Source organism: Sardina pilchardus, chromosome 1 (genome assembly GCF_963854185.1).
Source record: "Sardina pilchardus chromosome 1, fSarPil1.1, whole genome shotgun sequence".
NCBI classification, from domain to species: Eukaryota; Metazoa; Chordata; class Actinopteri; order Clupeiformes; family Clupeidae; genus Sardina; species Sardina pilchardus.
The window spans coordinates 47,094,552-47,122,098 of NC_084994.1; the positions used below are offsets into that span (position 1 = coordinate 47,094,552).

Consider the following 27,547-nt stretch of genomic DNA (forward strand, 5'->3'; position numbering starts at 1 on the left):
TTTAAGCTATACTTCCATAACGTCAATATTTGACAACATAACATGATTGGTACTTCAAATAGGTATTATTTTAGACAGAATTGCTGACGGGCTATACATACGTCTCGTTGAATGTCTGTTAAGAACTTTTTGCCGCCATCGTGAAACGTATCTCGCGGTTATGGAAATATCACGCAATATGCAAAATTTAAAGTTAGAAAAATACGTATTTCAAACTATATCATGTCTTTATAGTTCTACATGTTATTTCACCGTGATTTCACGTGTTTGGGGGCACCACACATCCAAATAAATGCCCTTAATGGCCCACAGGCTATGCAGTCTCCATAGGTTAACATGGCAAAAACTCGAAAGCTTGCCAGGCCTTGCTTGCCTAGTTACGGGTTGCTAAGCCACGATTGGCCTGTGGCGGTTTTAGGGCGTGGCTCTGGAAGGGTCAATTTCTGCAGACAATTTGGCAGCTCAGCTGTTTCAGTAGTGGACGTGTGTGTCATTAATGTATGGTCCCCTATAATGACTTAAAACTCCATGTTAACGAAGAACATCATCTGAAGTGCACAAATCCCACCTGGAAGCACTGAGGGAGAGCCCTGCGATATCAAAACAGACCTATGGGGTCGTCAGTGAATGTCCATTTAATAAACTGCCATACTTCGATGTCACACAAGCATTTCCCCCTGATTTAATGCACGATTTCCTGGAGGGAGTTGTACCTGTGGTAATCTGTGAAGTAGTCAAGGCATTACATTCCCGCAACATTGTCTCAGTCTCGAGTGTGAATGCAGAGTTGGATGCATTTCAAATTGGAAAGAATGACAGAAGCAACGTTCCACAGAAATTATCACAAAACAGCTTGAAACGGAACAAATTACAAGGGACAGCATCACAAAACTGGTGTCTGTTCAGGATTTTGCCCTTTCTTATTGGCCATTACATTCCAGAGGGTGACGTCCAATGGTGTATTTTTTTTAAGTGCCGTGAGATTGGTGAGATCCTTTTTTCTTCCAACATCAAAGAAACCATCCCCGTCCTCAGCTTGCAAATTGGTGAATTTCTGTCTGATTTCAAAACCCTGTTCCCTGCTACTTTCGGGGCCGGACCATTGGTCCGACATCCCATTAGTCCGACATCCCATTCGTCCGAAAATGAACCATTCAATAGAGATACCATTAGTCCGACATCTCATTACTCCGAAAAAAAGAGAACCATTGGTCCGACGTCCCATTAGTCCGACCATACACAGTAGAGATGCATGGATGACTTGAAACTGAAAGATGCAAAATTCGCGGAAAAGAGGAGACAGCATTGTGTGTCTAACAACAGGTGGAAATGTGCTAGCCTGTTGTAACAATCAACCGTTTACCTTCGGCTGTGTTAATTAAACGCAGAAGGGTTTTTTTGAATGACTAAATATGAATGGCAATAAACAGATAGGCTAATTCTGAGAATGAAGTAGGCTACTACGTAGACTACACATCTGAGTGCGTCTCTTGATTATAACAATGAAACAATGTCGCTTTCTTCGGTTTAACAGTAAAGGAAGACACACACCAAACAATAACCCAGGTCGTGCACAGTGGCGTTTTATTCACACACAATTAAATGTCCCAAACAATCCCAAGCGTTGCAATTCCCCCTTTCATTCAGTCCCGAAAATAAACCTAAAAGTCCAAACTAAACGAAAGATGTCCTGTATTTTGCCAGGACCGCGCACAAGAGTCAATAATCCAATCCAGGAAAACTAAAGGGCCGCAGCAATCAAAAAATATAATGCTCAGAAAAAAGGGAAAATGCGATTGCTGTCTCTCTGCTAGACCAAGCAATATGAAAACACAGAAAAGCAATCGATCTCACCAAATCTGGTGAATGCACCAGCAGTCCCCGAAGGCTTTTTCTCTTCGTGCGTCCTCTGTTTGGTAACGCAACGGTCCAAACTGCGCACAGCGTTTAATGTGAAAGTACGTTTCATCGGTATTGTTGTTAGTTTCAAACTCAAAGGAAAACATTTACAAACACTCGTTGCCGCAGCACTGAGTAGGCTAGGCCTACTGGCGCCACAGATTCAAAATCTCACACGCACTTGCTACCCTCTTCAGACCGCCCCCATCATAGCGCATTCGGGTAAGGTGCGCGGGTGCGCGTGCATATAAAAAATACATAGAAATAAGTAGGCTACATACACATACAATGATATTACATGAGAACAGAGTTATTATATGCAATTAAACAATGTAATATTTAAGAAATGGCACCTAAACCAATGTGGCAGTGTGTTGTGCGACATTTTGGGAAGCCAGGACTATGCACAAATTAAAACGAGTTTCTGGAGTGAAACTTTGAATTTAGTCAGACCTGTGTGATAGAAGAATATGGCAAGGCTCTATTTCTAGCTCATATCGAGAAGAACGCACGATGGAAATAACTGTGGACTAACTGTGGATAACTTGTAGCCTAGAACATAAAGGTAGGAGTTCATTGTCCTATAGCCTACGTTTAGCTATGTTGGAATGTAGGCTAATTTGTGGTTTTGGCGTATGAAAGTTTATACGACTGAAACACGTTTGCTTCGATGTTCGTTTGCAAAAATATAAAACACATCTCATGCTACAGTAGATGAAGTTCATCGCGGGATGTGAGCTTGGGTCACCTGCATGACAGTCACGCACCCATCCACTAGCCTATGTCCCTGCTATTGAAATCAAACTACAAATAGCGTCACATCACTCTAACTGTAAACAGTGGTAGACGGAGTTTTTAGGAAATAGACCAAAGTCTGGATTTGTTTATGTATTGTATGGTCGGACTAATGAGATGTCGGACCAATGGGCTTCTTTTTTTCGGACCAATGGGATGTCGGACTAATGGGATCTCTGGTCAATGGTTCATTTTCGGACTAATGAGATGTCGGACTTATGGGATGTCGGACCAATGATACGGAACCGCTACTTTCACCCCCAAACTCCACCTGACCCATTACCCCAGACTAATTTCAGAATTTGGGCCCTTGAAGCCATTGTGGTGCATGCGGTTCGAGGGGAAACACCAATAATTCAAACGATTGACAAAAAAAATCAAGAATTTGAGCTTCACCCTTTAGAAAAGGCTCTGTTTTTGACCACTATTTTTTGCTTCCCTAATAACAATGTTTATTGGCGTGATGTGCTGCTGTAAACATGCATGTGAAATAGTTTTATTTATTTATTTATTTTACAGAGCAGGAAATTGATGGAGAGACTCTTTTGGGACTAACGGAAAGGATGATCAAGAAGCTTTTTCCGGTGATGAAATTACAAGTGTTCATGAAGGAACTAGACCATTTAAAAAACTCTATTTCTTCACAGTACTGTAAGTACAATGTGTCGTATGATAGCGATTCATTTCACAGTGATTTTTGTGTAGAAATGTATATATATATATATATATATATATATACTGTATATATATATATATGTATATATATACACAGTATATACATATATGCCCAGTCACAAAATGTATGAAGACCTTCTGGGTACCCTGACCATGAAATTTCCATTTTTGAAAGATGGCAGCTCGTCTGGACATGTATGTACAGTACATGCTTAGTGTGCATCAATGATAGTGCTTTGCAGAGGTGGAAAAAGTACAAAAATATTGTACTCAAGTAAAAGTACCAATACTTTGCTGAAATATTACTCAAGTACAAGTTACAATACCCATCTGAAAATATACTCAAGTAAAAGTAAAAAGTAGTTCATTAAAAATGTACTTTAAGTAAAAGTTACTTAGTTACTTTTTTTGTTTAGGGAGGCAGCTAAGGCAGCTAAATTGCTAAGTAATACCGATTGTCTGAGGGTTTTTTTCCCATACTGACAGTGGGCTACTCCATGACCTTGAGAAATGGAGATCTATATGAAAAATCACTAGTCTGGTTTTCACCATTCTAAGGTCAATCTTTTAAGATTGAACATTAGTCTGGGGAAGATGCGCTTTGATTCTACTGCAAAAGAGGCGTGATCAATATGCATCGTTCAAATGACTCCGTACGCAATTGCCACGAGCGGGGCTAGTTGGTAAATTAAACTTTTAGCCTACCAAAGCCGGTCAGTAGAATCACAAACATGTTCTTCTGCTGTATGAACTGTTCCAGGGCAAGTTTTTGTTCTGTTTTCAAAGAAAACTTACCTTTAACATCTTCCAAAACAGAAGCGACAGCGGCTGCTGCTTTCGTTTTGTTGCTGCTTAAGTTTCGTTATCGTCACATCACCGGCCAATAGCGTGCCAGGACTAGAGTATGGCCGTTTCTGATTGGAGCCAAAGATTCTGGCAATGAAACAGTGAAAGTAGATCTGTTGGTATCCAGCCTGAGCTGCCGGGCGAAATTCAAATTCCCCGAAAGTTCAGGCAGGGTTCACCCAGCCTAAATAATCACACTAAAGTTCTCCTTTTTAAAATTAGAACGGTCAGGCACATGAGGTTTAATACTAATTTGTAGTGAGAAAGTAGGTGCTATTTCTGCTTATGTAGGCCTATGCTTTCCACTGTATATTTTATTTTACCTGAATATTTCAATGTCAAAATTAAATGTCAAAATGAATGTCAGACAAAATGTAAAGTTTGCCTTTTTGTTTATAAATAGGCTAATAAAGACAATCTGGTCGCTCTCACTCTCCCTTGCTAAAGCGCAAAATGGTAGGCCTATAGTCCACCTGCACAACGATTCATAAAGTAGGCTTTTGTTTATTTAGTTGAGCATCCCTAGTGGACCGCTTCATGCCCTATTGAAGGACATGCTGATCATTGTCACCTTAGTAGTTCCGACGATTCTCTTTTTTCCTCTTTTCTTTTTTTTTACTCAAGTAACTGATTAGATTTGTGATGTAACAAAGTACAATACTTCACAGAAAATGTAATCAAGTAAAATTTTAAATACCGATTTTTAAAACTACTCAAAAAATCCAAAATACACAAAAAAGCTACTCAATACAGTATTTTGAGTAAATGTATTTCGTTACTTTCCACCTCTGGTGCTTTGTTTTTAATCAAAATCTAACGCTCTCTATGTTTGGTGTTACTAAGGTCAGTTCGTGACAGGTTAAGGACATTTGAGAGTAGTCACATGTTTGGAGGTCGACAGGTTTAGGGTAATTTGTTTAGGGGGGATGCTGGTGAAACAGATGTCATTGTTTCCTTCAGTGCTAATCAAATAAGACGATCACAATATCACAATGCAGGCATCCCAACCTGCAAAAAGTCATTTCAGGGAGGTATCCCTACAACAGAATTTACATTCGAAGCTCATAGGTGGCCACTGGTGGAGTATGTGGTAAACAAACTGTCCCTCTCTGGTGTCAGCGTCACCAAGAAGCAAGATAAAGTGAGTTGTTATTTCAACATGGATGAAGTGGTGTGTATGGTGAACTCCATCTGTAAGGACCTACTGACACTGTACTGCAACATGAAATCTCTCATGGAGGCGTTATCCAATAAGAACAGGATAGTGTCCAGAGACATTGGCCGTTTGGTGTCCAACTTGAGATTGTATGCCGTTACAGGAAAATAGACACACATGTTGAGCTTCCACCTTGCGCTGACCTTGAACATGTCATATGTGGTGTAGTGGCAAGATTTCTCCATGACCTTATGCCAGTGACTCTAGCAGATAAAGAAGACCTGATTCTGTCCCTTCAACTGGCGGACCAGATTTGTATTCTCACTACGTTACTGTTTTCCAATCCCAGGAAACACATTCTCTTGCCTGTCACCTGAAAGAACAGCCATCACATAGAATCGAACAGCTAGGTGACCTGGTTTACAATGAAGTGAATGAGTCCATCCCTTTGTGTGATATTCAGGATCAGTTACGCACATTGTTGAAAGATAAACCTCACAGCTCTATGATTAGCACCGTGATTGTCACAACTTTGCAGGATAATGTGAAACTGCTGAATAACATCTCATGTGAGGAACACAAGGAGTCGCCTACCTCAAGTGCATTACTGCCACCTCCAGGTTTCTTTATCCCTGACGCATCACATGCTGTGAAGCTACCCCCATCCCCAGTGTTCACTCTTCCTAATACTTTACCTGTAGTGAAGCCTCCTGGGTTTCCTCCTGGATTCGCAGTTGGACCACTTCCAGGATTCGATCTGCCTCCTGGATTTGCAGTCGAAACACCACCAGGATTCACTCTGCGTCCTGGATTTGCAGGCGGACGACCTCCAGGATTCACTCTGCCTCTTGGATTTGCGGTTGGACCACCATTCGGGTTCCCTCTGCCTGATGCTGTACACTCTTAGAAATAAGGGTACGGTTGGGGTCCATTTTTGTTCTTTAAGGTACAAATGTTGACAATGTACCTTGCAGGGATCAAAATCGAACCTCAAGGTACTGATATGTACCATTTCTGGAACATTTATGTACCTTTTCTAAATAAATTCGCAAAAGGACCATATATGTACCTTTGAGGTACAATCAGTGGCATGTCACTCAAAAGTTGGGGGAGGAGATTTGGGAGCAACCGTTATTTTTTCTTCAAAGTAACTTTTCAGTCACCAAGTGATGGAGCAGCTTTTAGCAGAGGAGCTTCTGAAGTTTGAGAAAACACGTGTGCATGAAACATGTATTTGGAAGAAGATGAACGCTTTTCAGAGGTAAGGCTTTGAAATGTAAGGAAATTCGGGTGGTAACTTTGAATACTGACTGTTAACTGAGCCAAATGAGTAGCTAAAAAGCTAACATTATAACTAGCTGTCACTAGCAACCTAGCCTAACGTTAGCCCATGTTAAAATTTGCAAGGAAAAAGATAAGTAAAGCACACAACAGAGTCCTCCTCCGTAATATCTATCATGATAGTCATACATTATCGAAAGCATGTAAACACCATCTTAAATATTAACATGGTTAATTAAGTTTGTCGATTGTAGAAGCCAGCTAGCTAGCTATCATTGGATAGCTTCTTACTGATAGCCAAGCACGATTATTATTAATTAGCCAAACGTGCTGATTCAAAGTCTCAAAAAAGGCTGGTTTAAAGTTAGTGCAGTTGAAAAATCATGTAAGTAACGTTATCACTCCCAACAGTATCTTTATTTTGATGTGAAATGAATTAGTTGAGTTGCCTATGTTGACCAATTTGTGTTATGTTAATCCCACCAATGCAGATTATGGGCGGAATACGTGGGGGAAATGAAGTAGGCTACCTCTCCTAAAGGATCTAATGGCTACGTAAGTTACAGTAACACATTTTTGTTTTGTATGAATAGTGATGGTATTTGTTTTTGTTGTTCATTTTAGACTACACATAAGTATTGCATTGTTAAATTAATCATATAATGCGTGTAGCCTACTGTATGCTTATTTTCATTTAAGACTAATGCAATTTATATTTGTTAGGGCTATATTTGTGTTATTTTATTGCTCTGTTATTTTGTGTAATGCTATTGTTTTATTGCATATGGCATTTGTATCTGTCAAAGCAGAGCAGCATTCATGAAGATGAGGTGAAAAAAGAAGTGAGAAGTTTGGGGTCAGTCCATGGAACTCATTGCAGATCCAAGATAGGTGAGCGGATTGACACAGCCACGTACAGTATACTGTAAATATTAGACAAAGTATTTTACATTATCTAGGCCATTCATTTGTGTGGTTGGAAAATTCTAACTCTGAGGTTTGTGTGTGCATTTTATTGCTTCCAACAGACTTCTAACCCCTGCGGCCATTAGTGAGGATACTACTGCTGTTGAAAGATATGAGAACATCTCTGTGCACATTTGTGGGCGGCGAAGATTTGCGTTATTGACGTGCGGCCCCAATTGTTGGGAAGCACACAACACTCCTGCATGCTGCATTGCAATTTTCGTTAAGCACCGCATGCTTGGGACGCATATCACAGCCTTAAGTCAAAGTGGGATGGAGTAGACATGCTCAGAGGAAGAGAAACTGAAGAGGGGGTAACAGCAGCCTCCACTGCATTCTTTCTCTTTAGCATTACTTAGCACCCTTTCTTGAACAATATGCTGGCTTTCTTCCAGTTAGATATTGGACTTAAGTGTCTTTTTAGACTCTGCCTTTTTTAACACCACACCCTATTCCACCTATTTGTAAGGATTGGAATTTGGGAACATTGCAACATTTCATTGTGTGCTTTTTTTCTAGCTAATTGCTCACTGGTTTAAATGTTGCTGTATGATTCATTACACCACACTAACATACTGTATATTGTCCTCTCCATTTAAAAAAAGTTCCAGTGTTTAAAGATTCAGACACCTGCATTCAAAGTTGATCCATGTTAAACCATCATGTACATTGTTGGACTATCATGTACATTTTTTGTTGTTGTGATGTTTGGAATTTAATGGAAAATAATTTATTGTATTACACCATATTGAAATTGTGAAAACATTAATAAATGTGTAAGTTCAAAATATTGCTTGTACTGTTTTCATCTTGTCTTGGGGTGCACATTTGCCACATTAAAGGTACAAACGGCTCGCCACACCGGCAGTACCCTGAAAAGAACATATTTGTACCTTTTCCAAGGGTACAATTTTGTTCCATTACATAAAGGTACAAGTTTGTACCTTATAGGGTACATATGTGCCACCAAAGGGTACAAATATGTACCCTGGTTAAAAGGTACAATTATGTGCCTTTGAGGGTACTGCCGGTGTGGCGAGCCGTTGTACCTCTAAAAGTACAATTCTGTACCTTCTTTTCTAAGAGTGTAAGTGCAGTGCAGCCACCTCCTGGATTTACGCTTCCTGGCATCTTACCCATAGTGAAGCCACCTCCTGGGTTCTCTGTCCCTGTTGCATCACCTGTGGTCCCTATCGTAACATCTGTAGTAGGGCCACCTCCTGGATTTGCTCCTAATGCCTCAGTAGTAGTGAACCCACCCCCTGGGTTTGCTGAACCTGTCATAGCACTTGCAGTGCAGCCACCTCCAGGTTTTGCTCCTCCTAACAACTCCTCCAGTGATGCTACCCCCTGCATTTACTGTGATCGAGTCATCACCTCCACTGAAGCCACCGCCTCCTGGGCTCCTGCCTTCAGATGCCTCTCCTGCAGTACAGCTCCCATCTGGGTCTCATCTTTCTGAGAGCTCAAGACACAAGAATTGTGCCCTGAAGTTTCAGATTGGGAGATGGAGGATGAGGCTCAAGACGTGGAAAAAAATATTCAGGTACTATACCTTTCTAAAAGGTCGGGTCCATGTTTATGTGGTTGTGGTTATGACATTAACCAATGCCCTGATTTCATTTTTGTTCAGAGTGTCCAAGACAGAGCATTGACTATAATAATGTCAAATGACTCAAAAGATGACCAGAGTCTATCAAGCAGCACTACCATCTGGTAAGTTCTCCATATAGCATATAATTTTACTGCATTTTATATGTATCATAAGTTATTTAAAATATGCTACTATTTCTTTTGTCAGAGAGAGTCAAGTCCTAGCCTGGCACGCCCTCCCAGTGACGTTGCTGCCGCTGGTCTGGTCAACTGCTAATCGGGAAGGATTTCTGAATTCCCCAAATCTGTGCCGCTTTCTGACATCGACCAGTAGCAAATCGAGGCACTTAAAGGAGGCGGGTCAACCAAGCACTTGGAGAAACCGTGTAGCACAGGCTCTTGGTCAGACTAAAGTCTTGCAGAGCATTTCAAGTCGATGGTAATCAGGCTAGTCAAGTCCAGCAAGAAGAAGGGACTGAAGGGCTTCTTTCAGAGGATAAGAAGGGCATTTAGATGCTGTACCTCCTCCAGGGACACAGATGGACACTAACGATAGATGGATGCTCACGCTCAACTTCTCTAGAAATCCCCCCAAAAAAACTTCAACACGAATCTATTCTTAATGTTTTAATTTCTATGAATAATGATTGTGTGTTCAAAATCATAAAGTGTTTAGGTGTGACTAAAGTGTAAAGTGTGACTTTGGAGTTTTAATGATTATGAATGTAAAAAAAATAAATAATAATTTCCATATCAATTCTGTTAAATGGAGGAATCTCTATTTTTCTGTGAAAGAGCTCAATCTAAAACTAGAAATGCAGTTCCAAGGAATTACCAGTGCATGAAAATGCAAAAAAGTACTGATAGATAATGTAGATATGGTTACTATCTATCTATGGATAAGGTGTAGCTAGGGCAAACATGGTGGTTGCATAGTTTAATGAAAGTTCATAGTGTGAAAGTAGACCGTTTAAAATTTGAATGTGGATAGCTTAAACGTTCCACTTCTAACTTCACTAATGATTTCTATCAGGTATGTTAACAATGTTAACTATGCTAACAGTGATAATCAGATTGATTGGCTAACTTAACATTTTTAGCATAACTGTTAGAAATCATCAGCTAACTTTGTTGATGATTTCTAGCAGTTGTGCTAAATATGCTAACTATGCTAGCAATGTTAACTATGTTAACAATGCTAACCAGGTTGATTAGCTAACTTAGCTGATGATTTCTAACAGTTATGCTAAAAATGCTAACTATGCTAACAATGCTACTAGGTTGACTCGCTAACTTAGCTGATGATTTCTAGCAGTTATGCTAAAAAATATTAACTATGCTAACAATGCTAACTATCTAACTTGCTAATGAGGACTTTTATTTTGAAACAGTAGTTGCTAGGGTATCCATGGTGCCCACTATCAGGAATAAAGAAGTTACTGTAGTATAATCATGTTGGTTGCTATGGAAACCGTCATAAACGCTTAATTTTAATGGTTGCTATGTTGGTTGCTAGGTACATGGAGGTTTCATTTAGTTGACTGGAGGCATAGTTGATGATAACTGACAGTTGGAATGGTTGAACAGTTAAATAGTTGAATGGTTTCAATGGTTAAATTATTTAATAGTGTATTATTGCAGTGAGGACTTTTATTTTGAAACAGTTGTGGACAGAGGAAACAGTTTAACAGGATATGTAGTCTTCACAGAGAGATTGTATACTTAAAGCCTGAGAGAGAGAGCGCTGCTGCAGGTGGGGCTGGCCACCTGGAATAAGATTCTAATTGCTTAACGACCCGATTGTGATGTCATAGAGGCCAATGTTAAGTCTATGGGGACATTTTTAATAGTCTTTAATTTATAGTTTAAAAAGTATAAAAGTTACAAAGTTGAAAAGTCATACCAACCTGGTCCATTAGAAGACATGCGTTACAAAATTTGAATGAAGTTTCTAAGTTAAACGGTTGAAGGAAATTGCGTACGGAAAAAGGGATCAGCGGAATAATAACTATAAGAAGCCTAGGAAGAACAGTACAGTGCATTTGCATGCACTGTAATAATATAATCAAGATACAATAGCAAAAGGCAACATTGAAAGCACTCCATTCTCTGAACCAGTTTATTTAGTCACCTTTTGCAAGTATTGGTATAGAATCCTCTATAGTAGCCATGTGTAGGTTTCCTGTGTCCTCTTTCAGAGACTACACCCTTTTTGATGACTGCCACCAATTCCAGCCAAACTCCAATGAATTGGGAGAGCTCCAGAAAGTCCTAATTCAACTTCTGCACTCGTACAATCAAGGCCTAAAACTGCTCTGGGCAGCGTTGATTTGCAGCTAGTGTAGTGCAGTGTCTCTACCTGAGCTAGCACTGGATATTCTGCTTCGTTCTTGTGTTGCCAGAACATGAGCGACCTGATCACATCCTCCACAATCAGCATCCTAGTGACAGCCTGGACATAATGACTACCATTTAACTGTGGCTCACACCCCAACCTTGGAAATGTTTTAAATTTGACTACATCTGGTAAAATACAAGACAAGTTAAACCTTCTCCTCTTATTTTCTGTGAACTCTGTCTAGTGTACAGTATAAGGGCAGATTGTACATTTGAGTTGCTTTGCATGTCTTTTTGAGATAAATGACCTTGACCATGACCTTTCAAGGTCAAAATCACCCAATATGCTCATAACAATATCAACAATGAATTCCACATACCATATTTAGTCTAAATTGATGTATTACATGTGCATCTACATTCAGAAACAAAAAAGTTTTCATCATAGCCGATAATGGCCATATTTGATTTAACCATTACATAATTCGTGGCGCTATGGCGGACGAGCACCTCTGTGATTTTTCATCTCGAGGGACCCACTAACTTAGTTCAAATGAGAAATTCCCCCAACACCAAATTGCGAATACAGGCCAGGTAAATACCCACTGCAGTACGCTAGCATAAATACCCACTGCAGCATGTTAGCATATACCCACTGCAGCATGTTAGCCTAAATACCCACTGCAGTATGCTATCCTACTAATACCCACTGCAATACGCTAGCCTTACTAAATACCCACTGCAGTACGCTAGCCTTACTAAATACCCACAGTACGCTAGCCTTACTAAATACCCACTGCAGTACGCTAGCCTTACTAAATATCAACTGCAGTATGTTAGCCTAAATACCCACTGCAGTATGTTAGCATATACCCACTGCAGCATGTTAGCCTAAATACCCACTGCAGTATGCTATCCTACTAATACCCACTGCAATACGCTAGCCTTACTAAATACCCACTGCAATACGCTAGCCTTACTAAATACCCACAGTACGCTAGCCTTAAATACCCACTGCAGTACGCTAGCCTTACTAAATATCAACTGCAGTATGTTAGCCTAAATACCCACTGCAGTATGTTAGCCTAAACGTTAGCCTAAATACCCACTGCAGTATGTTAGCCTAAATACCCACTGCAGTACGCTATAGTCTTACTAAATACCCACTGCAGTACATTAGCCTAAATACCCTCTGCAGTACGCTATAGCCTTACTAAATACCCACTGCAGTGGATGTGCATCCAGCAAGTTCACAGGGAGTCGGCCTGAACCAGTAACAGAGGGCTGATCTGGTGTATGTTTTTTTTTCTTTCTTTTTATCCTGCTTGGACATTTTAAACGATTACTTAAAAAATTGAAATCTGAAGACCAACAAACATTGTACACAACGCTATAAATAGCAACAAACTCTAACATTACACACTGGCTAAATACCGACAATACACAGACTGGCTAATTACCAAGAAACACTGTAAGCTACATACTCTGGCTTCCTGTTTTTCTCAGATGATATCTCTTTTTATGTGTCCCACCTCGAATGAGAGCTGTCACAAGACAGTGAGAGCGTCAGTTAGACTGTGAACAGGCTGTCTTGACCACTGGAAATCCAAGACAATTGGTCTGGTGTGTCTAAGTCTAAGGAAAGATTCAGCATGGATGATATCTACCTTCCAGGTGGGTTATAACACTAGCCTACTATACTTCTGTTTTTATCAGGTCTTTATTTATGATGGCAGACAGATACCAACTGGTATATTTTTCTCAGAACAACAAACTGACTATTTTCGATGCCGTTAAACTTTTGAGAAAGCTATTTGAAAAGCTGCTGCTGAACTTTTGAGACGAAGAAATGACGGACATTGTAGGAAGAACTTGATGACCTCAGATTACAAGGCAACATTTTCCCCCAATTGAATGAACAACTTCTCAGATAACTAAGTAAAAGAATAACAGAAGCTCAGTGTGTGTGGCCGTGTTATTATTGACCATCCAGACCATATGATGAACATCCAGAAATGTCTTGGCAAAAGGCCAACAAAAGAGGAGCAAACTTGTCACAACTCAGGCAAGAATATCATACACACTTTCTTATCTTTATCAATAACACGACCACACTCATAACAGCAACTACTTACAAATCATAATCAATCTCCTACCTATTCTATAAGGCTCAACATGTCCATTCTGGAGTCTTTGAATTTTTTTTATGATATTCTTGCCTGAGTTGTGACAAGTTTTTTGCCTCTCTTGTTGGCCATTTCTGGAAATGAACAGAGGAGTTGTGTTGACATCTTGTTGTGTTGGTGTTGGTTCACACACCCAGAAGATGTAAGCAGGTATGCATTATGCAGTGTTGATGGGACATACAGTAGCCTACATTGTATTTATTTTGCTGTACTTTTCCAATGCAGTGAACCTGAGATGTATTCTGCCCTTCGCTGTGATATTAGGTAAAGATGTAACCCTTCTACAAATATGAACACAATTTATTAATTTGGAAATGGAAAGCTATCAGTTTATGTCATCCGTGTAATCTCTATCTCTTGCACTCCCCCTTGTCTTCCTCCATCACTCAGCAGTTTCTCCAGCCTTAGCAAACGTACGGCTCATAAATGGGACGCATCGTTGTGCTGGAATAGTTGAGGTTCTTCATGACGGTCAGTGGGGTACCATATGTGGTGGCAAAGCCTGGAAGGACACCAGCGCTGAGGTGGTTTGCAAAGAGCTTGGATGTGGGACATTCGTTACGACCAACAAACACCCCAGAGAATCGTCTCAGCCAATATGGCTTGATGAGGTTGTCTGTGATGGAAAGGAGTCCTCAGTCATGAACTGCGGCCACAGACCTTGGGGGAACCACCGTCCTTACTGTGAACGCTACAACGCAGGCATTGTCTGCTCAAGTAAGTGAACATGGATATCTTCTAACTTCACTCAGACCAAAACCTAGAGTGCTTATCATTAAGAAACTATGGCCTGGATCTGGCCTTAAAGGAATAGTTCGGAATTTTGGACATAGGACCTTATTTCCAACTTAGTCGGGGTGATATAGGTCGGTGAAGACCATTTTCAGTGAATTTCTGTCCTTCCTTGAGTTGAAGCGTTCATCTCGTGCTAACCTAGGTGCCAAGACAACGCAAGTCAACGGTAACATCCAGCCTGCCACTGAAAACACTCCACAGAACACCCGAAACAAATAAATGATAACGTCAGACTATCAATGCACATGCCTGTGTTGATAGAACAATGTTAGAAATAAAACTAACCTTGCATCGCTTTGCAATAGCCTACTTCGTTCCCTGTATGGCAGTGGCGGATTGATATTAGAAACTAGTCCCTCAAAATGTAATAAATCATTGAGTTGCAAGGTTAGTTTTATTTCTAAAATTATTCTATCAACACGGACACGTACAGGTATATCGATAGTCTGACGTTTTAATTGACTTGTCTCGGGTGTGCGGTGGAGTGAGTAAGACTGTTGTTGATGTCAGACTGATGTTACCGTAGAAATGCGTTAGCTAAGAACCAGCGTTAGCAAAGGGGGACGCTGCAACTGGGAAAACGCGATAAAAACGGTCTCCACCGACCTATATCACCTCGGTAAAGTTGGAAATGAGGTCCTATGTCCAAAATTCAGAACTATTCCTTTAAGTTCAGCGTAAGAACAATCCTGTTGCTCTGTAAATAAGTAATAACGCTTGCGAATTCAGCGGTTGCCACTTCTAACACATGGGCCCTTTGGCTTCCCCATTTTCAGACACCTCTGGTTCAGCTGATGCAAGGCTGATAAACGGGCCTGACCGCTGTGCTGGCCGAGTGGAGGTTTATCGTGGTGGACAGTGGGGCCCTGTGTGTGATCATCGCTGGAATAAGACTGATGCTGAAGAGGTTTGCCAGAAGCTGGGCTGTGGGTATGCCCTTGAGGTAACCGAATCAGTCCAGGGCTGGGGAACTCCTGACTGTGGACATGGTGAAGGTGCTGCGGAGGTTGTCTGTTCAGGTAGGGGATGACACACTGCTCCTGATCTGCTGTCATTGTGCTTGCTGTCTGTAACAGGAAGGCTCTAATATGCTTGCATATGGTGCATTTAAATAGTTGCCCTTTCATGGTTACACAGTGACCTTGAACCTCGACTTTTACCACTAAAATCTTACCAGATCATCTTTGAGTCTACTTGAACATTCATACTAAATATGCAGGTTTGGCGATTTCTTCGCTGTTTTCTCTGTTTCCACTTGCAGGTTTCTCTGCAGAGATTCCGCTACAGCTTTTATATTTTACAACACTCCTCAATCGGTCAGTCTGCCTTTTCATGATTGCGAGGCTGGAGACTTTCTGTTTTCCAGTGTCATCGGGCCCGAAGGCATAAACTTGCAAGCGTGTTTTTTCCGCTCACAGGCGCTAGAGCGAGACAGCTATCATTCAACCCGGAATAAGTCAAATAACCATTCCAATTATTCCGAAGATTATCAGTTGAGGCAAATTAAGCAAAAAAAGAAACTTGTATAGGTCACCTTTAAAGCATGTACCTTAAGCCTACTTGAGTTATCTCATTCACAAGCATTGCACATACAGTACGCTTACTATACAGTAGCCACGTTTACATGGACAGTTTTTTTGTCATTCTGATTAAACATGGGCTACTTTCTATTCCGATCAGGTGCTTGTAAGCACTTTAGAATCTTTGATCGGAATAGCCGTTGTTTGGTACTTTTCATTGGGAAGATATAGCAGTCAATCCAAATGACCATATACATGGGTGTTCATTCGGAATAGGAACGGACTACACCACCCCTTTCATTCCGATTAACATTCTGATCGGATCAGGAATTTTCATTCTGATTGAGGTGTTTATATGACGATTTAATTCTGATTGAGCTGTTTTTCCGTTTCTAATCGGAATCCATAGAAGTGTCCATGTAAACGTGGCTAGTGACCTTGAATTTTTATCTTTGATCTCCTTGAAGAAGTACAGGAAGAAGCACAACACTGCTGCTTAGAATCACCACTTTTATTAACTAGTGTGCTGATGTTTCAGCACAAGGCCTTCATCAGAGTAGCTTGCCAATACATGGAGAGCTTCATTTATACACGAGTGAACACCCAAAAGGGAGTCCCAAACATCTTAGACTTCACAACAGTATTGCTATTCAAAGGCATTATTGACATATTGGGCCAGATGTACTAATGTTTTTGCGCCCATTTCAGGCGTAACGTGAGCGTAAAAACATGGGGAGGTATGTACAAACAGTCCGCAATGAGGGAAACGCGCAGACTGCCTGCCGTGGGAGCTGAGAATGGCTATTTGCGCTTTTCTGTGTCATGCTTATTAAAGTGTTGTGTGTTGAATGGTGTTCATGTGATTCTGTCATATAGCTGTCAGGCTGGTGAATGGGCCAAACCGATGTGCTGGCAGAGTGGAGGTTTTCCACGACGGAGTTTGGGGAACCGTGTGTCACGACAACTGGAACATGACGGACGCTGAGGTGGTCTGTAAAGAGTTGGGCTGTGGGGAGGCCATTGAAGCACCAATAAAAGCGCGTTTCGGAGAAGGACCAGGTCCAATTTGGCTGGATGACGTGTTATGCACTGGAAAGGAGTCGAGTCTGATGAACTGTGGTCATTCACGTCTGGGACTTCATAACTGTGGACATCACAGAGACGCTGGAGCTATATGTTCGTTCACTCGTAAGTTACAATAAAATATTTTCTAAATCAGCTTTGAAACATTAATTTAAGTTTCAAGCAGTGACTGAAATCAAATGTCTCTGTTTTTAGAGTGGATTACTACCATAATAGAATGCAAGGTAAGCTGGAGCATGATTTCTATGGTGATACTAATTTGGTTATTCAAATGTTCAAAATTTGGCAGAATATACAGTATGGGAAAAATTAAGAGACCACTGCAAACTTTTCTGATGTCATCCTAACATTTGAATGATTTGACGGCCATATTTAAATTTGCAGTGGTCTCTTATTTTTGTGTATTATTGTATCTATAATGACTGAAATAACTCATGACCACTGCCATTGGCACACATTTTTGTATTTCTAGTTTACAACCTTCATGTCATTAGGCAAACTAGTCCATGCCCTCAACACCTATTCAGATGTCCAATTTTGGTATTTCAGTGCATCTTCTTCTAGATTTTTTATCAGTAGGGGCAGACCAGTCTACTGTACAACCTCCACACAACTGAAAACACAAGCAATAGAACATAATAGACACAGTACAAATCCTACTCCTGACCATGTGTTCAACTTCTTTTCAATAGCAACACACTGGACAGTAGGCTGTGCCATTGATAAATTATGCCTACCATATTTTTTCCAGTCCTATTACCTATTTCTCTTGGGATTTATTTTTCAAGAATGATCCATGAACAAATAGAAAAACAATGTTCTTAACTTTGTGTTTATCATATATTGAGCAACATTTCTACTGCTTTTCATGCTAGTTCCTGATATTACACAAATGTGTTGGTCATTGACCATAACAACTGTAAGCATGTTGCTCAATCAGTAACGAGAAAAAAAGTGGGGGAATTACACAGTCATGGCCAAAAGTGTTGCCACCCCATGCTAAAGTTGACTAAAAAGAGGAATAATCATCTTTTGGAAATTTATCTTAATGCCATAAGTAATAAAATTAGGAAATATCCAACCTTTAAGGACACCAATTTTCTTGGTGAATGAATAATGCATCATAAATAAATAAATGTTCTTCCTTAAAATACTGGGGTCATATAAATATTGGCACCCCTATGTGAACCCTATGTGTTCAGTTAGCCTATTAGCCTGTTTGATTTGCATTGAGCTCAATGAGCATCAAACAGGCTAATAGGCTAACTGAACAAACACCATGTAATGAAGGGTGTGTGATGATGTGGGGCAATTTTAGTTCTAAAGGCCAAGGGAACTTGATCAAGATGCATAGTATCCTGGATCCATGAAATAAGTGGCATTTAAAAATAAAATTATGCCTGCCCCTATGTTAACCCTATGTTTTTAATTCCCATAGGGTTACATAGGGGTGCCAATACTTATGACCCCTGTATTTTAAAGAAAACATTTATTTATTTACGATACATTATTCACTCACAAAGAAAATTGGTGTCTTTAAAGGTTGGATATTTTCTCATTTATTTCTTAAGATCAATTTACAAAAGATGATTTCATATTGCACTTTTTAACTTTAGCATGGGTACCAACACTTTCAGCCATGCCTGTTGAAGAACATCCATAAATGTGGAACGAATCATGTCAAAAGACAATGGAAGAAAGCGAAAAATGAATAAAGTTTGTAACACCTGAACCTTATGCCAATAAAAAAACAGAAAAGAAAAGGGAAAAAACAGATAAGGCATAAGAGGAGGGTGAGGGAAGAGAGACAGGATTTGAATCTTACATATGACAGGCCCTGCATAAATATTGCTGCTGCTACGCTTTGCTGCACTTTGCAAATTGCTTTACTATGCCATACAATGAAGTCTATCTTAAACCTGTATGATGTGAAATGTAACCTTTGTATGCAAACATATATCTCTTGTACGAAATGTGTAAACTTTGTATACACAATAAGATTTATATATGTCCTATAACCTTTGTATGAACCAAAAAAGTTGAAAAGCCATACCTATAGGAAAATAGTGCAACAGAATACAAGCGGGGGCTGAGACAGAGCAGATTACACTGAAGGCTCAACTAGATATCTAGCGAGGAGCATTGACAGAAGATGATGAAGCAGATTGAGACATATCGGCCCTTTCCGAAACTCTACTCACTTCGACTCGGTTAGCGAGTGAACTTCCTTTTCAAGTCACACTTGTGGGTGCGGCGAACACTCGCATTGAAGGGCTAGGGGTTAAAACAGCGCTACATTTCGGATGCGCTTGAAGGGAGAAGGAATTGACGTCATATTTGTTATTGTTGTTGTATAGAAATTATGAAGGCAATATATATTAAATCGCCAATAAAGATGTTCTGGACACCCCTGTGTATTAGGATATACAGTACATCCCTCTTCTCTCCTTTCATTACTATGAGTGAGGAGTTGCATTTTATGCTTTATTTAACATCAGATTATAAAAGTGCTGTAAATGCGACCTGCACTTGTGTTTAAATACTGTATTACAGTCTACTTCTGTACGATCTTGCACATTTTACTGAGTATCAAACTAAACATGAGTTGTTACAATGTAGCTGAAATCACGCTTTTGTCTATAAATGCTGTCATAGCCTACGGACCAAAAAACAACTGGCAGGGAGATTACACGAGCTGCACGAACACGTGAAAACGGTTGCACCTGCGTTCCAAGTCAGCATCCATGCTCCTGGAGGCGTGGTAGCCCCTCTCCCTAGGCACTTCACTCGACTCGAATTTTGTTTCTGATGATAATCAATGTGGCGGACCCTCGCGTGAACGTGCAAACGAAGTGGAAGTGTGTAGGGCTAGGGTTTAGGGGCACGTTTCGGAAAGGGCCATCCTAGGGGTAAGGGTTCAGAGTGAGGCCAAAACCAGACCTGACTAGTAGAGAGGGAGGAGAAGAGCAGAGGGCTTCCAATCAGGGGTCACTGTGAGAGAAACTGACCATATACAGCAGGCATCACCAAATGGCGGACCGCGGTCCGGGTCCGGACCCAGTGACGGTGCTGTCCGGACCCGTTGAAATTGTCGGCCTAATATTATCAAAGAGCATCGTCCGTAGCCAAGCCAATCAACTCGATTGTTTACCTTTCAGCAACAGAGAATAGGCCTAGCGGGAGAGAGAGGAGATGAGAGAAAATGGCTTGCTCAAAAATGATGGTGAAAACCGAACTTTTAAAGATGAATGGACGGACGGACCAATACGTTCGTGCTGCTGTGAATATGCGCTGTGAAACTGTGGCGACGTTAGCGTGCGTCACTGAGATCAAACACGGGTCGTTAGAGGAAAGGTACACGCAGAAGTCCGCAGTGAGGGCAAGTAAAACTTGAAAAGCACTCCGAGAGCTAACAAACAGACAAACAAACGCAAACCCCGATGAAAACATTACTTTCCTCGGCGGAGGTAGGATAATAATTATCAAATTGAAAGCACACTATGACAGGTCTACTCGTGTGATCACGCATGCATGTACAGGCAAATTAGTGTTCGTTAAAGATTGCGTGGATTTTGATGCAACACAAGAGAGCATTTAGCGATGGGACAGCAGCTGTGAATGAGTGCTTAATGCAGCTGCAGAAACTTTACAGATCCCATTGTCAGCTTCAACAACAAGATTCAAGAACATCTGAACTATTAGCAGAGGATACTAGAACGCAGTATGCAAAGGTCTTTTTTTCTTTTCTTAAAGATCCACTTTTATTTTATTCAAAAGATTCGGAATGTTTTACATTAGGCCTAGGCTGCTTGAAATAGGCCCTAAGTTCAGGCTGCTCAAAGTTATTTTGCACTTTATATTTATTCTATTCAGAATAAATTCAGTGTCTGTTGTCTGTCTTTCTTGAAATGTAGGCCTAGTAAAGACAACTACAGTATTGTTTTGCATTCAAGTACCATTCAAGCATATTACTTTGAAAACACTTGAAATGTAACAATAAATTAAATAGGCCTAGAAATGTACATGCGTTATTGATTTTATTAACTTCAGGGTAGCCTACACTATTTTCAGTGACAATTTAAGATTCGGACCTTTGCCGGGAGGACATTTTAGTAACTGGACCTCTTTGAATTTTAATTGAATACCCCTGATATACAGTATGAGAGTAAAAACTATATATGGGGGGTTTTAAGGGAACAATTAGTTGATATTGTGCCTACACCTTGATTGTGCCTACACCTTGACACCTAGGTTTCGACTTCAGTTATTGGGTTTATTTCTTTGTTCTTTTACATTTTACTCCAGTATCTTTATTTACCTCTTTGGTATCTTACCTTTTTAGCACATTTTTGCACTTTTATATATATTGGAACCAAAAAAACTAAAAACCGCTTCCAGTGGGGAAGAGAAAGACATTCTTTGGGTCCGAGTCTTCTCTTAGGGGTTTTTTCCCCTCCCGGCGTGTATGAAATAACCCTACTCTTTCCGTTGGAAATTGATTGCTGAACCCGAGTGGAGATGAGTCCAACTAATACTGAGTATTCGGGAAGAGGGGTAAGTCAAAGGTTGTCTGCACTCTCCTCCATGGTCTGCCTGAGGAGGGGGCTCTGGTCATACGGCAAATGGTTGTGAAATATGGTGACATGTTGGCTTTGGTAATAGGGTTACAGTGAATGTGAGAGTGTTTGTGGTTTAGAGTAGGGAACGGGCCATATTGTAATGCTGGTTAGGTAGAGTTAGGTTCTAATGTTTTTAGTGTCCTTGGGCCTTTTGGTGGATGCTATATGAGGAAACGTTTCACTGTTTATGTTCTACATTCAGTAACCTCATAGGGCTACTACTGGTGCCAATAATGTTAATTTGTGATTACAGTATTGTTCAAATATACTTGTAAACTGTATACTGTATACTTGTATAAAACTGGTAAAATATTGTAATCATTCGACTGCTTGTGTTGTAACTGGTGTTGTAGGATGTGATGTGTAAGCTCCATTTTCTGGATCAACTGAAAAAGAACACCTCAGAGTCCACAGTGCTGTCTGAGAAGGTGAGTCTCACGGGTGGGGTTGTCAGGGTCACGGTCATGTCAGCCTGTATTTTCTTCTTAGAAATTGTAATGGCGCTGTTTCACAGCATATTTTCATACTCAATTTGATGAACAGTTTTTTGGTCATCAGAGTCCACACAGATTATGTCTTTTTGGTAACTGTTGTTTTTTTCTGTCTTTGTTCTTCCGTTACCCACAGCTATTGACCAAAGCACTGGATTGTTTACTGGACGTTAATCAACCGGATCTGACAGCAAACGGAGGTGCCGTGATTCAAACTGCTGAGTGGCTGGCATCTAGACTGATGCAACCGGGTCTCACCAACAAAGAAATGACCACAAAGACCACAAGTAAGCCAGTGAAGGACCCAATGTCTCACTACCTTCAGACATTGATAGGTATTACGGGACTGTGTGATTGATGACTTTTGTTTTGTTACAGAGTTACAGATTGTGAGTGTTGGACCAAATGCCTCTCTAGTTGGACACACTCAGCTGACGTCTTCTGACGTTCTTCTGGACATCGACCTCCTGGGAATCGCCCAGAATAACAATGGTACAGAACGCTCCTGTCACTCACATGTCCAGTTGCAGTAACTGGCCTGTTCTCTAGTGTTTCTTCTCTCTTTAGCTATCACATTAAGAGCAAACACATAATAAAATGAAAGTGTTTAGCCTGAGATACCTGGCTCCTCAATACTTGGTACTTACAGTATAACTGTATCCTCACACTTTGCTCTGTCTCTTGTAAAAGTGACACACAATCTCCTTACCTTATGTCTTCTAGGTTTAGCATCTGTGGTGCTGATGTCCTACAAGAATATGCAGGATGTCCTTCACGCCAGCCTCTTTGAAACAGAAAACGACACAGCTAAGACCATGTTGTCGAAAGTGGTATCTGTCATTTTGCCCAAAACCCAGAACAAGACACTGCCAAGTCCAGTCAACATCACCTTAAAACACATCAAAGTGAGGGTTTGTTTAATGTAAAACATCGTACAGAAAGAATATCAACCTAATCTGAAATGTTAACTCCTTTGCTTCGCTCGAGATGCAAAAATTCGGCGCTATTTTTTTGTATTTCTCTCTAGTGAAATGAGCTGATCTCTGATCTCTTCTAGCCCTCAAATCTAACTGGGGAGCTCTGCTGTGTGTACTGGAACGTCAGTTATTGGATAGAGGATGGATGTCACGTCAGCCAAACCAACACCACACACACTGTGTGCACCTGTGTCCACCTGTCTACCTTTGCTCTCATCATGCAGACAGACAATCATTTCCAGACTTCCAAGGTTCTTATGCAACAATACTATTACTGGTGTCCTGAATTATTCAAATTCTAGTATTTCACACTGGCATACAATTTCACGTGTAAATATGCATATGCTAAAGAAGCTGTTTTAATTGCACCACCAATCATGATTACGGGTATGTCATTTTCAGAGCGATGGTATGCAGCAACTCCAGAGCTTGGAGTTGCTGCATACCATCTTGGCGTCGATTGGGTTGGTGTTCCTGATCGTGGCTGTGGTGACCTTTGCCCTCTGCCGGTTTAACCCCAGAGTGACCAACGCCGCTCGTCTCAACCTCTGCATCTGCCTGCTGCTAGCTCATATCCTGTTCCTACTCACCCAGAACTTCCTGCACCTCATTAAGCCTCACCAGGTGGTTATATTGTTTACAATAATGCATGCTGGTCACACTATCAACAAGACCCACTGTTACCCACATTACCTACATATACATACGTATAATCAAAATCATTTTATAAACCTTGATTGTCTTGCTTTTGTAGTCCAATTCTTCCCCAACACCGCACACACCTGTGTCCACCTGTCTATGCTATCATCATTGCTTTTGTAGTCCAATTCTTCCCCTAGTCTCTTCCCTTTTTTTGGGAATGTTCCTGGACGTCCCGAACATAGGCTCCTGGAACGCCAATCACGGTCTCTGTGTGTCCCCCCAGGTGCTGTGTAAGGTGCTCTCCGGTGTGCTGCACTTCCTGTACCTGTGCTGCTTTGTATGGATGTCCATGGAGGCCGTGCTGCTCTTCTTCTCCGTCAGGAAGCTCAGGCAGGTCAAACCCAACGACCGCGCGGGGCCACACTGGGGCTACAAGCTCCTGATTGGCTACGGAGTTCCACTGGTCATTGTGGGCGTGTCTGCTGGGGTGATGCCTCATGGATATGGAAGTCAGCAGTGAGTAATCAAATGGCAGAAGCAACTGGATATCGTTTGGAGAAATTACATTAAATTATACATTCTCCGTTACATAATTCATTAGAAAATTGATAACTGTTTGTCTTGTTCTCCATAGGTGCTGGCTCAATACTGACTCTGGGTTTATCTGGAGTTTCCTTGGTCCTGTTTGCTTCATTCTTGCGGTGTGTATGAAGTAATAACATTGGCCATTGAATTAATAACATGACAAAATGATAAAAACATGTAAATACGCAAACAGACGTGATGTAATGGAAGCCACTGTCTGCTTGTCTCTCTCAACAGGGCAACATCATACTCTTTATCGCCATCATAGTCACTCTCCACTCCACTCTGAAAGAGGCACGAAGTGATGTGTCTAAGGTGAAATACACCAGGTAAGATCAAATGTGTGTATGACATACAATACATACAATACCCACTGATAGACACACAAACACACGCACACACACACACACACCTACAGCTGGGACTATACTCAAACACAATCACTAGTACCCTCAAACATTTTTCAATACATTTGTAGGCTTCTAAATGTTCAAAAACCCTGTCAAATCTGTTGAGGTATTTCAGATGAACCTTTACAGAGGCATTTTCCCTCCACTGCAGAGTCCTACTGTTCAAAATCATGGCCCAGTTTGTCATCCTGGGTTGCCCATGGATCCTTGGATTGTTTACAGCAAAAAGCAAAATCCTCGAATTTATCTTCATAATTCTCACTTCACAACAAGGCACTTTCATCTTTCTTGTTCACTGTCTCCTGAATGATGAGGTCAGTTAACATCTGCTTGGTCTGCTCAGATACTCCATTAAAAAACTCCCGCTGTGTGCCAGATCCATAGTCATTGTTGATTGAAACAGCCTACATTGTACTTTTCTGCATTTTGCACTTTTCTGCTTTTTGCACTTCTGGTTAGACACAAACTGCATTTCATTGTCTTTGTACTTGTTCTCTACCTAATGACAATAAAGTCTAATCTAATCTAATCTAATCTGTATGCCATTCAAAAGCTAAACTCTGGCATTGGCAGTATGTGACTAATGGGACTAATTAATAACTAAGAACTTATTCACGTGTGTAAACTACAGTATGCTGTCTTGCCCTCTCCAGGTGCGGCGTCAGTACATAAAATGGTGGCAGGAATACAGTCCACCTGTGAAACATCTGTCTACCACTGCTACGACGTTGGAATTAAATGACTACGTAAGAACAGGAACTCATGAAGAATGACAGGTCCACTGACGACTTGAGGGACACCAATGGATTCACTTGACAGCAAACTCAATTATGTGTGATGTGATTCTCCATGGGCTTTGTAATCAACCATGCAGCATATTCAGCATAACCCTCCCATTTTGTGATACAGAAATGAGCAATGCGATCTTGCTTGCTTACCCAATAGCCTTAGCATAATTCATCAACCTATACAGCTCTGAAAGACCAGTCTTTAACCTTTTCAGTAAAATGTTACTGTATCATGTCCATATACAGTAGGCCTACATTTATCAAGTTCCTGGTTTCTGTTTCAAATGTAAGCCTATACGATTGTTTATCTGTTTGAATGTCAAAACCGACTAAAATGTGTTGTACAAATATGTGTAGCTTAGTTTTAGAAAAATGCTATTATAATTGTTGTTCTTGTTGTTGTTATTGTTTTTGTCATTAAAGAATAAATAATCGCTTTGAATTAGGCAAGGCAAGGCATTTTGTGTAAGTATTTTTTTTTAATCCTAAACCATGCAATCACTGAAGTTACACTACAGGTCAAAAGCTTGGGGTCACATGATTGCAAAAGGGTTCTCCTTTCTCCAAAGGGTTTTCTCAGTTAGCTCTTTAAAATGATATCAGATTAGTCAACATAACGTCCCTTTGGAACATTGAATGAATGGTTGCTGATGGGCAATGTAGATATTGATCAACCATTTATTTCTACAACAGTTGAGAATCCTTTTGCAATTATGTAATGTAAGCACATGTAGCCTAATCTGAAAACTGCCCTGATTAGAAATTAAAAAAACAACGCAACTGATCTCAGCTGGTATTCTGTCTATAATGGAGTGAAATGGAAATTTCTAATTGACCCCCCAAACTTTTGACCAATAGGCCTAGTGTAAATTTAAAACTCAGTAGTTAAATTGGCCTGTTATACTGTGTTTAAATGTCGATCATAATGGTGGTACTTGGAGAAACAACCTATTAGCCTGTTTGATTTGCATTGAGCATCAGGCTAACTGATGAAAACATGTGATGTTGTGGGGCTATTTTAATTCCAAAGGCCAAGGGAACTCTATCAGGATGCATAGTATCCTGGATCCATGAAATAGTGAGCCTTTAAAAATAAAAACATATATATAAAAAAAATCCTCCTGCTCCTATGGCTATGGGAATTTAACATAGGGGTCAAATACTTATGCCCCCTGTATTTAAGGAAGAACATTTAGTATGACCGCCGCTAGCATAGCTAGCGAAGCGTGTGTGCACGCTTGTGTGCCTGCGTGTGTGTGTGTGTGTGTGTGTGTGTGTGTGTGTGTGTGTGTGTGATCTGACAGTGACGGCAGAGAACACAGTGAACATATACACATAGAGACACATAAAACACACATACACAAACAGGCACACACACACACACACACACTCATAGACAGAGAAGCACTCATACACAAAAGCGAGCGCACACATGCACACACTCATTTACATACATAAAAGTTGCAATAGGCGATGGAAACAAAAGCGTGATTGATATTTGCGGAGAGAATGTGCAGGACTGAGCGGCGGTCATATTGTGTATCGCTTTGCGGTACATCTAGTTTGTTTATTTACGATACATTTGTCAATCACAAAGAAAATTAGTGTCCATAAATGTTGGATTTTTACTCATTTTTTAATTAAGATAATTTGTCAAAAGATGATTTTATATTCCTCTTTTTAGTCAACTTTAGCATGGGGTCAAATACTTAGTCCCCCCACTGTACATGCACACACACATCACAGTACGAGCAGCAGAAGAGAAAGGTTGAACATTAGAGTTAATGAGGTGACCTTTGAACTCCCTATTTAGAGGACAGAAGGAGCCGTGGTTCCAGTCTGTGGGTGCCTCTCATTTGGGCTTTTATACATCCTCCCACGCTCCTCGGGCCTCGATCCTCAC

General features: G+C 40.6%; 1 protein-coding gene and 1 long non-coding RNA gene across 2 annotated transcripts; both read left to right on the plus strand.

Moving 5' to 3' along the window:
- Positions 1–6,315: 6,315 nt before the first annotated feature.
- On the plus strand, positions 6,316–8,371 carry LOC134079794 (uncharacterized). The gene is made up of 4 exons (XR_009939130.1): positions 6,316–6,632; positions 7,144–7,207; positions 7,462–7,543; positions 7,681–8,371. It is a non-coding gene; the product is annotated as an uncharacterized LOC134079794 (long non-coding RNA).
- A 4,748-nt stretch (positions 8,372–13,119) lies between these two features.
- Positions 13,120–26,085, plus strand: LOC134093494 (adhesion G protein-coupled receptor E1-like). Its single transcript, XM_062546549.1, has 17 exons — positions 13,120–13,222; positions 13,960–13,998; positions 14,128–14,451; positions 15,306–15,548; positions 16,926–17,237; positions 17,328–17,356; positions 22,105–22,179; positions 22,379–22,529; positions 22,621–22,734; positions 22,966–23,147; positions 23,300–23,470; positions 23,622–23,843; positions 24,145–24,377; positions 24,496–24,562; positions 24,684–24,775; positions 25,008–25,170; positions 25,510–26,085. The coding sequence occupies exons 1-17, from the start codon at positions 13,201–13,203 to the stop codon at positions 25,627–25,629; spliced, it is 2,559 nt and encodes an 852-aa protein (XP_062402533.1). The 5' UTR covers positions 13,120–13,200; the 3' UTR covers positions 25,630–26,085.
- Positions 26,086–27,547: the final 1,462 nt, after the last annotated feature.

Coding starts and splice junctions, on each gene's coding strand:
- LOC134093494 (XM_062546549.1), top strand. CDS start 13,201: ATGGATGATATCTACCTTCCAG. Junction 13,223..13,959: donor GGATGATATCTACCTTCCAG/GTGGGTTATAAC, acceptor TTTCCAATGCAG/TGAACCTGAGATGTATTCTG. Junction 24,563..24,683: donor CTGTTTGCTTCATTCTTGCG/GTGTGTATGAAG, acceptor CTCTCTCAACAG/GGCAACATCATACTCTTTAT.